This window comes from Panthera tigris, chromosome A3, assembly GCF_018350195.1.
Source record: "Panthera tigris isolate Pti1 chromosome A3, P.tigris_Pti1_mat1.1, whole genome shotgun sequence".
Classification (NCBI taxonomy): domain Eukaryota; kingdom Metazoa; phylum Chordata; class Mammalia; order Carnivora; family Felidae; genus Panthera; species Panthera tigris.
This window is the reverse complement of record NC_056662.1, coordinates 24,529,169-24,546,226: the sequence shown is the minus strand read 5'-3', so window position 1 is coordinate 24,546,226 and position 17,058 is coordinate 24,529,169. Positions and strand designations below refer to the sequence as shown.

Sequence of the window (17,058 nt, the reverse complement as noted above, 5' to 3'; positions counted from 1 at the left end):
CAGGCTCCGAGCCATCAGCCCAGAGCCTGACGCGGGGCTCGAACTCACGGACCGCGAGATCGTGACCTGGCTGAAGTCGGACGCTTAACCGACTGCGCCACCCAGGCGCCCCTGAAGTGGGCAATTTAAATAAAGAAGATGAAGGGGGAAAAATGCACACACTGACACACACACTCACCCGCACACATACACATACCAGGCCACAGAGAATGAGCTAGTTTCTATAGTGAAGACCAAAATTTTAGCTTTGAGCGTTTTCATAAGGCAAGGAATAAAACATTAGATTTTGTAGAGTTGGTCTCAGTGGGAATTATTGTTCCATTTCATTTTGGCAGATTTGAGAAGATACCAGAATTGTTTGATACTAAATTAAAAAAATTCCGTGAGCAGGGGAGAGGGGCAGAGGGAGAGAGAGAGAATCCCAAGCAGGCTCCATGCTCAACGTGGAGCCCGACGTAGGGCTTGACCCCACAACCCTGGGATCGTGACTTGAGCCGAAATCAAGAGTTGGATGCTCAACTGAGTGAGCCACTCAGGTGCCCCTGATATTTAAAAATTTTAATGGAAGTCTAAAATTGTATGAAAATTTAAGACAATAGGTACAGTATCAAGATATTTTGTCTTACTGTATATTATGGTTCTTACATAGTACTTGGTAAAAAAGTGCTAAGTAAATTTCATTTCACTTTAATCTTTACCTTGACCCAGTTGAAATATTTCTAATATTGTTATCCAGTCCCCAAAAGCCTAAGAACAGATTTTTATTGTAAAGATATTTAAACACTATTAATGATAAATAACATTTACAGAGCATTTTTTAAATATACATAATCATCTTTGCAACAACTCTGTGAGGTAGACGTGGTGTTATACTCATTTTTCTGATAGAAAACTGGGACCTAGAGAGGTTATATAACTTAAGTAGTATCATATAAGTGTCATAGACAGGAATTGAGCCCAAATGTTCTGACTTTGTTATAATATCTTTGTTATATTAATCATGCTGTTTCCACATGGGGTTACCTTTTCCATGATTGGAGACTGAAGAAGATATGTGAGACTTAATCATTTAGTGTAGTTCGAAGTCTTTGTTGTTGTTGTTGTTAAATTTATTTTGAGAGAGAAGACTGTGAGCAGGGGTGGGGCAGAGAGTGAAAGAGGGAGAGAGAAGATCCCAAGCAGGCTCATCGCTGTCAGCACAGAGCCCAGTGCAGGGCTCAGACTCATGAAATTGAGATCATGACCTGAGCCAAAATTAAGAGGTGGACTGCTCACCCGACTGAGCCACCCAGGTGCCCCTCAAAAGCCATTTTTTAATTCATTTCATCAAACAGATATTTAAGTGTTTGCTATGTGTCAGGCACTATTTTTGGGCTTCTGGCTTTTATCAGTGAACAAAACAAAGATCCCTGCTCACATGGAGTTTATATTCTAGCCTAGAGATTCAAAACAATAAATATGGGGCGCCTGGGTGGCTCAGTCGGTTGAACGTTCAACTTCGGCTCAGGTCATGATCTTGTGGTTTGTGAGTTCAAGCCCCACGTCGAGCTGTGACAGCTCAGAACTTGGAGGCTGCTTTGGATTCTGTGTCTCCCTCTCTCTCTGCCCCTCCCATGCTCCTGCTCATGCTCTGTCTCTCAATAATAAATAAATGTTAAAAAAAATCCACTTGGATATGAAAAAAAACAATAAACATAATTACCAAGTGAATTACTTAGTATGTCAGAAGGTGATCTATTCTGTAGAAGAAAAAAAAAATGACCAGGGAATTGGAGCAGACTGTAATATTGTCAAGAGAACAAGTAAAACGAAAGTCCTAGTGCTAGAATGTGCTAGCATATTTGATGTATAACAGGGAGGTAGGTACTTGAGTAGATTAGGAGAATAGAAGGAGATAAGATCAGGAAGTTGGGAGCATGCATCTTATATAGTCTTTTAAGGTCATGGTATGGATCTAAGCTTTTACCCTGAGTAAAATGGGAAGCTTTTGCAGGATTTTGAACACTTTAAAAGTCATCCTGATTGTGTTCAGAATAGGCACTGAAGCCAGACACAGCTAGAAACAGGGAGACCTAATCCAGGGGGGAAAAGGTGGCTCTGAACAGATTGATAGTAGAGGTGGTGAGAAATGGTTGGATTCTGGACATATTTTGCAAATGGAGACAACAGAATTTGCTGGCAGATAGTAAGGAAAATAAAAAAAGGCAGGATGACTTCAAGGTTTTTAGCCTGAGCGTCTGAAAGGATGGAGTTGTTACCAACTGAGATAATTTACAGGGAAAATCAGGAGTTCAGTTTGATTTGTTAAGTTTGGGGGTTTTTTCACATACCCCCAAGTAAAGTTGTTCAGAGTTTAGGAATGAAGTCTGGGATAGAAATATAAAGTTGGGACTCATTGGTATATAGATGACATTTAAAGTCACAACACTGAATGATATCTTTGAGGAAATGTGTACAGAGAGATAAGAGGGAACTGAACCCTAGGATACTCCCAACATTAAGAGGGGAGAAAACAGAAGAGATTGTCAAAGGAGCCTAAGAACAATCAGTGAGGTAGGACTTAAACCTAGAGAATGTTCCTTGGGAGCCCAAGGAAAGAAAGTAAACCATGGAAGATAGAATGATTAGCCATGTAATTTTGCTGACAGATTAGGCAGGATGAATACTAGAATTAAAAATTTAATTTAGCAATATGAAGGCCACTGTTATTGTGCAGTCTTCAGTGAGATATGAAAATGGCCTGGTTAGCACCATACATATTTTTTTTAATGGGACTTTTTGATGTTTACAGTGTGTCCTTTGCCATGTTCAGGTTTGCCGTCCTGTTGGTGGTATGTCTGGCAGTGGATCGCAGCTTGGTTCAATGGGTAGCCTGACCATGAAATCACAACTTCAGATCACTGGTAAGTCTTAAACAGATCTACTAGTATCCTTTTTTTTTCTTCCTAAGATAAAAAATATAATCCTTTTTTTTTTTTTTTTTTTTTTTGAGGGAGAGAGAGAGAGGGCACAAGTGAGTAAAGGGCAGAGAGAGTGAGAATCCCATAAGGGGCGGAGAGAGAGAGAGAGAGAGAGAGAAGGAGGTAGGGAGAGAGAGAGAGAGAGAAGCAGGACTCACCCAAAGTGGGGCTTGAGCTCATCTTATACGGGGCTTGTACTCACCTGAAGTGGGGCTCTAGCTTACCTGATGTGGACTTGAACTCCCAAACTGTGAGATCGTGACCTGAGCCCAAGTCAGATGCTTCGCTACTGAGCCACCCAAGCACCCCAAAAAATAATCTTAAGAGAAGAAAATCTTCAGTGGCTATTATATATCAGGTGCTGTTTGAAGTAATATTTGCCTAATGAATGAAAGAACAGATGGTTAGATGTATAAAAATTACATTTTTATTTCAGGATATTCTTGGGTATTCTGTAGGGTTTTTTTCCCCCTCTCCCATTAAACATTGGTGTCTGGGGCAGTTGCTATTGTTTTTTGTTTTGTATTACATTAACAGCCTTGAGAGATAATTCACATACACACAGTTTACCCATTAAGAGGTCAATGATTGTTAGTATATTCACAGTGTTGTACAGTTGTCAACACTGTCAGTTTTAGAAAACCTCTACCCATTAGTAGAAGACTTTCCATGTCCCCCAGCCACCATCAACCCTGGGCAATCACTAATCTACTTCCTGTCTGTAGGTTTTTCTATTCTGGATATCTCATATAAATGGGATCCTAAAATGTGTATGGCTTTTTGTTTCTGACTTTTTCTACTTGGCATGTTTTCAAGGTTCATTCTTATTGTAGCATGCATTAGTATTTCATTTTATTGCCAAATAATATTGCAGGCATGAACATGCCACATTTTCTTTATCCTTTTATCAGTTGATGTATGTTTGAGTTGTTTCTACTTTTGGCTATTAGGAATAATGCTATGAACATTTGTGTACAAGTTTTTGTAAAGATGTGTGTTTTCACTTCTCTTGAGTACCTACCTAGGAGTGGAGTCACTGGTCATATATATGTTTCACTTTGTGAGGAATTCCAAATTGCTTTTCATTTTTTAAATTTTTTTATTTTTCATTTTTTTAAATGTTTATTTTTGAGAGAGAGAGGGAGAGGGAGATGGTGAGCAGGGTAGGGGCAGAGAGAGAGGGAGATGGAGGACTCCAAGCAGGCTCTGCACTGCCAGTACAGAGCCTGATATGAGTTTGAACTCACAAACCACAAATTATGACCTGAGCCTAAGAGTCAGATGATTAACCGACTAAGCCCCCCATGCGCCTCTCCAAATTGTTTTTCAAAGCATTCACACTATTTGTATTCCCATCAGCCATGTATGAGGGTTCCACTTTCTCCACATCCTTGACAGTGCGTGTTGTCTTTTTGATTATAGACATCCTAGTGGGTGTGAAGTGGTATGTCATTGTGGGTTTGATTTGCATTTCTCTGGTGGTTAATGATGTTGAACATCTTTTCATGTGCTAAATGGCCATTTGTATGTATCTTTTTTGGAGAAATGTCTATTTAAATCCTTTGGTTGCTATTATTATTTAACTACTATCTGTGTCTGTCTTTCTCTCTCTAACCATATGAACCAAGTATATCACTTTCAGATTGATATTCCTAATGTTCTAATATGCCACTTACATTACATTCCTGCTCAAAAATCTTTAATGCTTCTGTTTGGCTATAGTTTGGAATTTCGTTAGCCAGGGCTGAGAGCTTTCACAGTCTGGCTCCATATGGTCTTTTTGTAGATATTTATACATGAACTATTTGGTGAGTCACTGGATTTTCTTCAGATATGCATGTGTCTGTATCACACAGTGAAACCTCAGTCTCTAACCTTTTAATGGCATTTATTTCTTCTAGAACAATTACCATCTTCTGTATGGTATTTTATCTTTTATTACACCTATCTCACATCCACCTCTAGATGATGACTATTAGGCTACAAACCATGTCCTTATTATTATCTTCCTCAAAACCTAAAAATGATTGAATTATATTTAAAAAACACTTTCATAATGTGACAGCATCTTAGAATTTATTTTTGGAAATTCCTTCACTATAGTCTCTTTCCTTAGCAATGTCTGATTCTCAATGAAATATACTGATATTTCTTTGTTAAGCAAGATTCTGATTATTTTCCTCTGCTCCCCATCCTGAAGCTAGCCTGAGTAGCTGATTTAAATTGAGCCAGCTTCTTAGGACTTTTTCTGGGCTGCTTAACATTAAACCTTTGATTGGAGTAATCTTTAAAAAAATCTTTACTTTTTCAGGTTATATAAGTAATACACATGTTTTTTATTTTTAAAAACGTAGTAAAATAGGGGTGCCTGGGTGGCTCAATCAGTTAAGTGTCTGACTCTTCATCTCAGCTCAGGTCTTGATCTCAGGGCTGTGAGTTCAAGCCCCACACTGAGCTCTGTGCTGGGCATGGAGCCTACTTACAAAAACAAACAATAACCAAAAAAAAACTTTAAAAAAAACCTCAGTAAAAGAATGAAGTGAAGGGTCCTATTTATCATCTCAATCCTGAGAGGTGATACTGTTATTCCTTTAGGTTTAGGTTTATATTCCTTTATACTTTTTTCTGTGCATAAACCATTTATCTTGTTTGCTACCATCATTATTCTTACAGTAAGAAAAGAAAAATATTTGATAAATGCCTAAATGCATCTCAAGAAGACATAATTCTTGCCATGTTTAAGTTTTTAATCTTGGTTCTAATAATTCTGAGACTGCACAAATACAAGGCAAAAGCAATTTAATAAAAACAAATACCATGAATAATGGATAAAAGTTATATATTTAGCAAATATATTATTATATATGAGACAAATGGAAAGCATAAGTTTATAAAGAGTAAAGTGCCAAGTTGAGTCGAATCAAATGCCTTTCATAATTCATTGTTTACTTCTATGCTTTTGATGCTAGAAACCTCAGAACTAAGCTTTTTGCACAATTTCCTTTAATGACATTGTATTTTTTATTCTATGTTAATGGATCAGTTATAGTATTGGTTGCTTTTATTATTTTTTTGTAAGCTGCCTCAACATCTTTCTAGATAGAATCAAGATGGGCATAAAAATTGAAGTGTAAAAAATAAATGCCATTGTATATGGTAACGGCAAAAAGAGATAACAACTTTGGTTGGGAAAGCAAGATCAGTGTTTGACCAGAGCTTCTGTGAAAGGAAGTGGTGCTTGAAGCATTGTTACCATTTAAATATAGGAAATTATTTAAAAAATATATAGGGAAGTAGAAAGGATCCTTTTAGGAGAGAATACGAGCAGAACACTTGAAGCAGAGAAACGAACAAGGCTTTGCTAAAACCCCTGTGGGCCACTGCTGCAGAGTTGGAACCTTGAGAACTTAATGGGAGTGGGTCATCTCCTTCAGGTGTGTGTCAGGGCTACAAAAATATCATTGCTGGCAGACATGGAAAGAAATCAGGGCTTTTAACAAAGAACAGTCAATTTTACTTTTTAGAAAGTTAGTATGAAAGACCAATAGGAGAATTGAGTGTCAAAAGTTAAAAAATCCTACTCTGTGGTTTTACTCAAATTTCTTGTCTTTAAAAAAACTTTAAAGTAGTAAGTTAATTTTGAGAGAGAGTGGGGGAGGAGCAGAGAGAGAGAGAGAGAGAGAGAGAGAGAGAGAGAGAGAGAGAACCCCAAGCAGGGTCCGTGCTGTCAGCGCAGAGCCCAACATGGGGCTTCATCTCCTGAACTATGAGATCATGACCTGAGCCAAAATCAAGAGTTGGACGCTTAACCCACTGAGCCACCCAGGCACCTCTTGTCTTTTGTTTTGTTTAAATTTTTTTAGTATTTATTTATTTTGGAGCGAGACAGAGAGTGAGTGGGGGAGGAGCAGAAAGAGGGAGACACAGACTCTGAAGCAGGCTCCAGGCTCTGAGCTGTCAGCACAGAGCCCAACATGGGGCTCAAACTCACAAACTGTGAGATCGTGACCTGAACCAAAGTCGGACACTTACCCGACTGAGCCACCCAGGAGCCCCTACCCCTTGTCTTTTTTTGTTTGTTTGTGTTTTCAATCCAGTTATTCCAGCAGCATTTCCTGAAAAGACTGTTTTTTTGTCCATTGAATTTTCTTGGTTCCTTTGTCAAATATTAGTTGACCTTATATGTTTGGGTTTATTTCTGGGCTCTCAATTCTGTTCCATTGATCTATTTGTCAGTTTTTATGTCAGTACAATACTGTTTTGATTACTATAGCTTTATAGGATAGCTTGAAATCAGGAAGTACAATGCCTCCTGCATTGATTTCTTTGGATATTGGGGTCTTGTGGTTCCATATAAATTTTAGGAGTGTTTTTCCTACTTTAATCAAAAATGCCCGTGGAATCTTGATAGGTAGTGCATTGAACATGCAGATGGCTTCTTACCCTCTTGTTATTTTCTTACCTCTTTCATATTTATTTGTTTGTTTGATTGTTTATTTACCATTTTTTAAGTAGGCTCCACAACCATCATGGGGCTTGAACCCATGACCCTGAGATCCAGAGTCTCATTCTCTATCACCTGAGCCAGCCAGGTGCCCCTATTTTCTTACCTCCTTCTATCATACATACAGAGACAGACATACATTCCTGTTAATTATTCATTTACAGTATATATTGGCTAATTGATTTCCTTACCCGATTAAGTGAGGGCAAATAGAAAATTTATTTCAGAGAAATGGTACCTTTTGTAAGCTGTAGCAAAAAAGTTTAAAAAAATAATTCATAGTGCGGTTTGTTGATAATTGGATTGTTTAGAGAACTTGGATGTATGTTTTAATTTCACTGAATCCTTTTTTTTTTTTTAATTTAACTTAATTTACTTTTTTTTTTTATTTTAGAGAGAGAGTGAGCAGGAAAGGGGCAGAGGGAGAGAGAATCTTAAGCAGGCACCATGCTCAGTGTAAAGCCTTTTGAGGAGCTCAGTTCCACTACCCTGGGATCATGACCTGAGCCAAAATCAAGACTCAACCAGTGGAGCTACCCAGGTGCCTCTCACTGAGTTCTTTATAAGAGTATCAAAGGAGGGATGCCTGGGTGGCTCTATCAGTTAAGTGAATGGCTCTTGATTTTGGCTCAGGTCATGATCCTCACAGTTCATGAGTTTGAGCCCCGCATTAGTCTCTGTGCTGACAGTGCCAAGCCTGCTTGGGATTCTCTCTCCCTTCTCTCTGCCCCTCCCCTGCTTGCACTCTTTCTCTCAAAATAAATAAATAAAGTTAAAAAAAAAAAAGTATCAAAGGAAAGGCAACGTCACCTTTCCTTTTCAGCATTTACATAAAATAAAAAAGTATACTGCTGGTGTATTAGTTATATTTTCTTTCTTTCTTTCTTTCTTTCTTTCTTTCTTTCTTTCTTTCTTTCTTTCTTTCTTTCTTTCTTTCTTTCTTTCTTTCTTTCTTTCTTTCTTTCTTTCTTTCTATATATTATCAGGTTAGCTAACACACAGTGTATATATACAGTGTGCTCTTGGTTTTGGGGGTAGATTCCCGTGATTCATCACTTACATACAACACCCAGTGCTCATCCCAATAAGTGCTCTTCTCATTGCCCATCACCCATTTCCCTTCACCTGTGCCCACCCATCAACCCTTAGTTTGTTCTGTGTATTTAAGAGTCTTTTATGGTTTGCTCCCTCTTTGTTTGAAATTATATTTTCCCCTTCCCTTCCCCTATGGTCTTCTGTTAAGCTTCTCAAGTTCCACATATGAGTGAAAACATATTCTCTCTTTGATTGACTTATTTAACTTAGTATAATACTCTCCACTTCCATCCACATTGTTGCAAAATGGCAGGATTTCATTCTTTCTCATTGCCAAGTAGTGTTCCATTGTATATATAAACCACATCTTTATCCATTCATCAGTTGATGGACATTTCATTTGGGCTCTTTCCATAATTTGGCTACTGTCCAAAGCGCTGCTATAAACATTGGGGTACATGTGCCCCTTCAAATCAGCACTCCTTTATCCTTTGGATAAATTCCTAGTAGTGCTATTGCTGGGTCATAGGGTAGTTCTATTTTTAGTTTTTTGAGGAACCTCCATACTGTCTTCCAGAGTGGCTGCACCAGTTTGTATTCCCACCAGCAGTGCAAAAGGGTTCCTCTTTCTCTGATCCTCGCCAACATCTGTTGTTTCCTAAGTTGTTAATTTTAGCCACTCTGACTGGTGTGAGGTAGTATCTCATTGTGGGTTTTCATTTATATTTCCCTGATGATGAGCGATGTTGAGCGTTTTTTCATGTGTCTGTTGGCCATCTGGACGTTTTCTTTGGAAAAGTGTCTTTTGAAGTGTCTAATTTCTTCACTGAATTATTTGTTTTTTGGGTGTTGAGTTTGGTAAGTTCTTTATAGATCTTGGATGCTAACCCTTTACCTGATATGTCATTCACACATATCTTCTCCCATTTCATTGGTCGCCTTTTAATTTTGTTGATTGTTTCTTTTGCAGTGCAGAAGCTTTTTATCTTGATAAGGTCCCAATAGTTCATTTTTGCTTTTATTTCCCTTTCCTTCGGAGACATGCCAAGCAAGAAATTGCTGCTGCTGAAGTCAAAGAGGTTGTTGCCTGTTTTCTCCACTAGGGTTTTGATGGTTTCCTGTCTCACATGTAGGTCTTTCATCCATTTTGAGTTTATTTTTGTGTATGGTGTAAGAAAGTGGTCCAGTTTCATTCTTCTGCATGTTTCTGTCCAGTTCTTCCAGCACCATTTGCTAAAGAGACTGTCTTCTTTCCACTGGATACTCTTTCCTGCTTTGTCAGAGATTAGTTGGCCATACATTTGTGGGTCCAATTCTGGGTTCTCTATTCTATTCCATTGGTCTATGTGTCTGTTTTTGTGCCAATACCATACTGTCTTGATTACAACCTTGTAGTAGAGGCTGAAGTTTGGGATTATGATGCCTTTCGCTTTGGTTTTCTTTTTCAATGTAACTTTGATTATTTGGGGTCTTTTGTGGTTCTATACACATTTTAGGATTGTTTATTCTAGCTTTGAGAAGAATGCCGATACAATTTTGATTGGGATTGCATTGAATGTATAGATTGCTTTGGGTAGTATTGACATTTTAACAATATTTATCCTTCCAATCCATGAGCATGGAATGTTTTTCCATTTCTTTGTGTCTTCTTCAATTTCCTTCATAAATTTTCTATAGTTTTTGGCGTACATATCTTTTACATCTTTGGTTAGGTTTAATCCAAAGTATGGTTCTTGGCGTAATTGTAAATGGGATTGATTTCTTGATTTCTCTTTCTGTTGTTTCATTATTGGTGTATAGAAATGCAACTGATTTCTATACATTTATTTTGTATCCTGCGACTTACCTGAATTCATGTATCAGTTCTAGCAGCTTTTTGGTGGAGTCTTTTGGGTTTTCCATGTAGAGTATCATGTCATCTGCAAAAAGTGAAAGTTTGACTTATTCTTTGCCAGTTTTGGATGCCTTTTATTTCGTTTTGTTGTCTGATTGCTGAGGCTGGGACTTCCAACACTATGTTAAACAACAGTGGTGTCAGTGGACATCCCTGCTGTGTTCCTGATCTCATGGGGAAAGCTCTCAGTTTTTCCCCATTGAGGATGATATCAGCTGTGGGCTTTTCATATATGGCTTTTATGGTGTTAAGTTATGTTCCTTCTATCCCGACTTTCTTGGGGGTTCTTATTAAGAAAGGATGCTGCTGTATTTTGTCAAATGCTTCTTCTGCATTTATTGACAGGATCATATGGTTCTTATCCTTTCTTCTATTAATGGGATGTATTACATTGATTGATTTGCGAATATTGAACTAGCCCTGCAGCCCAGGAATGAATCCTACTTGATCGTGGTGAATAATTCTTTTGATATACTGTTGAATTCAATTTGCTAGTATCTTGTTGAGAATTTTTGCATCTGTGTTCATCAGGGATATTTCACCTTTTTAGGTAAATTATCAAAAAGGTAATTGTCCTTTTTAGTGGGGTCACTGTCTGGTTTGGGAATCAAGTTAATGTTGGCTTCATAGAGGGGCGCCTGAGTGGCTCAGTCGGTTGAGCATCCGACTTCGGCTCAGGTCATGATCTCAGGGTCTGTGAGTTCAAGCCCTGCGTTGGGCTCTGTGCCGACAGCTCAGAGCCTGGAGCCTGTTTCGGATTCTGTGTCTCCCTCTCTCTCTGACCCTCCCCCATTCATGCTCTGTCTCAAAAAAATAAAGGTTAAAAAAAATGGAAAAAAAAATGTTGGCTTCATAGAATGAATCTGGAATCTTTATTTCTGTTTCTGTTTTTTGGAACAGGTTGAGAAGAATAGGTATTAACTCTGCTTTAAATGTCTGTTAGAATTCCCCTGGGAAGCCATCTGGCCCAGGACTCTTCTTTGTTGGGAGATTTTTGATAACTGTGATTCAATTTCTTCACTGGTTATGGGTCTGTTCAATTTTCTGTTTCTTCCCATTTGAGTTTTGATAGTGTGTGGGTGTCTAGGAATTTGTCCATTTCCTCCAGGTTGTCTAGTTTGTTGGCATATAATTTTTCATAGTATTCTCTGATAATTGTTTATATTTCTGTGATACTGGTTGTGGTCTGTCCTCTTTCATTTGTGATTTTATTTATTTGGGTCCTTTCTCTTTTTGAGAAGTCTGGCTAGCAGTTTAAAAATTTTGTTTTATTTTTTCAAAAAAATAGCTCTTAGATTCATTGATCTGTTCTGGGTTTTTTGTTTTTGTTTTTTGATTCTATATTATTTCTGCTCTGATCTTTATTATTTCTCTTCTGCTGCTGGTTTTGGGATTTCTTTGCTGTTCTGCTTCTAATTCCTTTAGATGTGCTGTTAGATTTTGTATTTGGGATTTTTCTTGGTTTTTGAGATAGGCCCGGATTGCATTGTGTTTCCCCTTAGGACTGCCTTTGCTGCATCCCAAAGGATTTGGACTGTCACGTTTTCATTTTCATTTGCTTCCATGTATCTTTTAATTTCTTCTTTAATTGCCTGGTTGACCCGTTCATTCTTTATTAGAATGTTCTTTAACTTCTGTGCATTTGGAAGCTTTCCAAATTTTTTTCTTCTGGTTGATTTCAAGTTTCATAGCATTGTGATTAGAAAATATGCATGGTATGATCTCAATCCTTTTATATTTATTGAGGGCTGTTTCATGACCCAGTATGTGATCCATCTTAGAGAATGTTCCATGCACACTCAAAAAGAATGTGTATTCTGCTTTTGGATGAAAAGTTCTGAATGTATCTATCATGTCCATCTGGTCCAGTGTATCATTCAAGGCCCTTGTATCTTTATTGATATTTTGCCCAGATGATCTGTCAATTGTTGTGAGTATTAAAGTCCCCTGCAATTACAGTATTCCTGTCAGTAAGATTGCTTATGTTTGTGATTAATTGACTTATGTATTTGGGTGCTACCAAGTTGGGAGCGTAAGCATTTACAATCGTTAGCTCTTCTTGATGGATAGACCTCGTAATTGTGACATACTGCCCTTCTTCATCCCTTGTTACAGCCTTTAGTTTAAAATCTAGTTTGTCTGATATAAGTATGGCTACTCCAGCTTTCTTTTGACTTCCAGTAGCATGATAGGTGGTTCTTCATCCCCTTACCTTCAATCTGAAAGTGCTGTCAGGTCTAAAATGGGTCTTTGGTAGACAGCATATAGATGGATCTTGTTTTTTGTTTTTGTTTTTGTTTTTTAATCCATTCTGATACCCTATGTCTTTTGACTAGAGCATTTAGTCCATGTACATTCAGAGTTATTGAAAGATATGGATTTAGTGTCGTTGAGTTATCTGTAGATATCATACTTGTGCTTATGTCTCTGGTGCTTTTTAGTGTTTGCAGCATTCCACTCACGGTCCCCCTTTAGGATCTCTTGCAGGGCTGGTTTAGTGGTGATGAACTCCTTCAGTTTTTGTTTGGGAAAGCCTTTATCTCTCCTTCTATTCTGAATGACAATCTTGCTAGATAAAAAGTCTTCTTAGCTGCATATTTTTCCTGTTCAGCACATTGAATATTTCCTGTCATTCCCTTCTGGCTTGCCAAGTTTCAGTGGACAGGTCTGCTGCTACCCTTATATGTCTATCTTGTAGGTTAAGGCCCATTTGTCTCTAGCTGCTTTCAGAATTCTGTATCTTTGTATTTTGCCAGTTTCATAATGATATGCCATGGAGAAGATCTATTCTTGTTAAATCTAAAGGGAGTTCTCTGAGCCTCCTGGATTTGGATGTCTATTTCCTTCCCCAGATTAGGGAAGTTCTCAGCTATAATTTGTTCAAGTAAACCTCTGCCTCTTTCTCCTTCTTCTGGAGCTCATATGATATGGATATTATTACATTTCCATCAAGTCACTTAGTTCTGTAATTCTCCCCTTGTGGTCTAATATTTTCTTACCTCTCTTTTTCTAAGCTTCATTATTTTCCATAATTTTATCTTCTATTTCACTTAATCTCCCCTCTGCCTCTTCCATCCTTGCTGTCACTGCATCTAGTTTATTTAGCACCTCATTTCTTACTTTGTTGTGACTATTTCTTAGTTCCTTGATCTCTGCAGCAGTAGATTCTCTGCCATCTTCTAAGCTTTTTTTCTTCCTTCTATGCTTTTTTCCAAGCCCAGCTATTAATCTTATGACTATTATTCTAAATTCTTGCTCAGTTATATTGTTCATTTCTGTTCTGAGCAATTCTCTAGCTGTCATTCCTTCCTGGAATTTCTTTTGAGGAGAATTCTTCTATTTTGTCATATTGGCTTGTTTTCTGTCCCTTATGTGTTTTAATAGGTTGTTATGAGTCTTGCTGCTGTGAGCACTATTATATTAAAAAGGGGTCATAACACTGTCCAGGGCCTGGCCCTTCAGGAGGTGTTTTTGGAGTGTGTTTCATGCTCTCTGTTGTTGAGGCTCTGGTTGCTTTATCTCCCTACTCATAGTGGTGGTTTGGATCTTCCACTAGGTGTGCTTTGATTTGTTCGTTGAAGTGTCCCTGGAAAAAATTTTAAAAAGGGGTGTGTATGGTGGTGGAAGAGGCCTTATCCCATATAGAGAGAGAAGTGACGGGTGGGGAAAAGGAAAAGAAAAAAAAATTGACCAGGCAGAGAATCAGAGAAACTATACAGCTTAGTCCAGAGACCGGGGGGTGGGGGGGGGGGTGGGGTGGGGGGGTAAAGGAGAGACAGAAGAGATGTAAAAAGAATAGATTGAAAATGTGTGCTTAAACCAACAATCAGAATAACCAGACTAGAGAAGGGAAGAAATAAGAGGGAGAAAAGGGGGGATATATATATCCCCCCCCCACACACACAAAATAAGAATTGATCAAGAATCAAATCAAAGAATACAAAAACCACTGGACCAATATCTGATGAGGCCTTGGAACCAGTGCCTGCAATGATCTGGAGGAGGGACTGTTTGGTTAAGTCAGTGTCAATCTTGCTCTGTTACATATGCAGTTACCAGGTACAGAGGGATGTGGTTTGGTGTATGTGGGTCCCACCTCCACTGTGGGCCCGTTGTCTGTTCCCTGAAACCCCACCTTGTTGGTGATGGGGAGAAAACTGGCAACACCCCAGCCTCTCCTCCCTGGACCAGGTGTCCCAAACCACTTTGTTCAGGCCATCCTGACAGTGCCACACGGGCGCGAGCAGGCCACTTTGTTCTGCTCCACAGTCTCCGGCACCTTCCAGGTGCTTGGGTGGGATTAAAACCCGGATCCTGCTCCACGCACCCTGGTTCCTGGGAAGTGCCACTCCACCCAGCCTGTCAACTGAGGGCCTCTGGCTCCTCACAGTGCTGAGTGGGCACGAGTGCAAGCAGCCACCTATGTCCCCCTCCACCATCTCCTGTGCCTTCCAGGCACGTGGCTGGGATTCAAACCCCAATGTCTTACAGGGTCCCTTGTCCTAGTTCCTGGATACTGTCACTCTGGGGTACTGTCAGGTACAAAGGACCTCTGGCTGGTGCGGGGGAGGGGGGGGCAAGGGGTTCATGGGCCTACAGGGTCTTTTGTCCTTGGAATGGCTATTTGTCTTCTCATAGCACTCAAGGGAAAGGGTTGTTCTCTCTGCTCCTGAGAGGTAGCTACCTAGCTCAGGGCTGGCTCCCCACCTCCCACAGTTAGAAATTGGTTCTTTCTCCATTTTTTTCCATTCCCCGGTCCATGGTTTTTCTCTTATCCAAATACAGTCCTACATTTCCACAACCTGTCTTTCTCTTCCTTTTGTCTCTTCACAGAAGGGGATCCCTCCCTTCTGTTCCTATGCCACCTGTTTTATCTCTCCCAGTTTGCAGTCATGCACCTATGGCCTGCTACGTTGTCCCTGTGGGCCCCTGGAGATGTTTCTGTCACTCTGTAACCCGGATTCCTAGAATTCCAAGTCTTCTGGCCTCAATACTGCTGTGTTTGAGGGACACGGGAACTTCGGGTCCCCCTGCTTCTCCACCATGTTGACCACTCTCCAGTAACATTTTCTGTAATTTGAATCTAATTTATGGAAATAACTTGAGTAGCCATTTAGCTTCAAGTTTGACTTGAATAAGAAAGGTTGTCTTTTGTGCTACTCTTTCACATAGATCTAGATAATTCATTGAAGCAGTTGCTTTGGGAATTTCTGTTGGCATTTAACTGATTTGTTCACATTTTACTGGAATATTGTTAGTGAATGTCCCTGTATTTTTCATATTGGGCAATAACTTTCTTGTATAGTTTATCAGATAGATGCAAAAATTATAGTAGAAAATAATAAATACTGTCAAATGTTTTGACCTGTGTACCATTAAAGTTTCTATCGTTAAACTCTTGGGGAGGTCATTTCGCCCCTGACCCCAAGTTTTAGTTAAGAAATGTATATTAGACTAATGATTCCCATCTCCAGAGAAGCTAATGTCTGGTCTTGGTTCTGATACTTAATAGTTATGTAACCTTGTGCATGTCACTAATACCTTTGAGCCTCAGTTTCCTTAGCTGTGAACTGAGGTAAACAACAATGTGAAATGCCCAGAAGAGTTTAAATTTCATCATGCAGGCATTAGAGAAGTATTTGAAAAGTACTGACATGAGCACATCTGTTTTAGGAAGATAATCCTAGAAGTTGAGGTGTTGCTGAAGTGAGGTTAAAAACAATTGTTAGAGACCTTTGCGGTAGCCCAGGTGATGTGATACTGAGATTTTTCAGTTTCCTGTCTTACAGTTTACCATTTTTATTCTTTTAATTTACTATAGTAAATTAAGTTTCAGGAAGTAGGGCAGTGATCTATTTTTTAATATTGGGACTGTAACAAAAGTTTTATGCAATGTAAACTAAGATTTGAGCACTTAATTTCTCCTGTTCAGGCTTCGCAAGTGACCCTCACGCAAACTTTTAAGTTCTGTTGAATTTGTCTTTTTATGTGTAAAAATTAAGATGATAATTCCTATCTCACAGGATAGTCTTTTGAGTATTAAAATGAAAATGTTTTGGGGTGCCTGGGGGCTTGGTTAAGCATCCGACTTCCACTCAGGTCATGATCTCATGGCTCATGAGTTGGAGCCCTGTGTCAGGCTCTGCTGACAGCTCAGACCCTGGGGCCTGCTTGGGATTCTGTGTGTCCCTCTTTCTCTGCCCCTCCCTTGCCTCACGCTCTCTGTCTCTTTCTCTCAAAAAATAAACATTAGAAAAAAAATTTTTTTAATGAAAATGTTTATGTGGCAGACACATAGCCAACACTAACTGTTAGTGTTAGTTTCACTTACCTCTTTTATTTCCACATTTAAAGTTTCCTACAATGTCTCTAGTGGGGTTGGGTGGGATTATACGGCAAAATAACTTTGAAAAGTTTGAATCCTGAAATGCCACTGAGGGCAGATGGTTTCCTTCCTGTCAGGCCTACATTGCTTTGTTCTAGATTTAATCAGTTTCAGAGGTCCATAAGAGCCTCTGAAGTACAATGGTGGTCTTTGCAAAATTGTTTAGGCTTTTTTTCACCTTTTCTCAGGCCAGAAATGTGTTAAAAATAAGGGTTTTATATTTTTCTGTGGCAATCCTGTGATTAAATATTGCTCTGTATTAAGTACTTGAGCTTTATAG

The 17,058-nt window shown here is 39.0% G+C and overlaps 1 protein-coding gene across 3 annotated transcripts in view; it reads left to right on the top strand.

Annotated features, from left to right (window-relative positions):
- The window catches only part of ITCH (itchy E3 ubiquitin protein ligase), a 142,486-nt gene that overhangs the window by 41,382 nt on the left and 84,046 nt on the right, over positions 1–17,058 (top strand). The window contains exon 3 of one of the 3 annotated variants that reach the window (XM_042980570.1): positions 2,813–2,903. In XM_042980570.1, coding sequence (XP_042836504.1) covers positions 2,834–2,903 — 70 coding nt within the window. In that variant the 5' untranslated portion in view covers positions 2,813–2,833. Of the gene's footprint in view, positions 1–2,791; positions 2,904–17,058 lie in introns of those variants that run through there. The other 2 variants (XM_042980571.1, XM_042980572.1) reach the window with 2 other exon arrangements.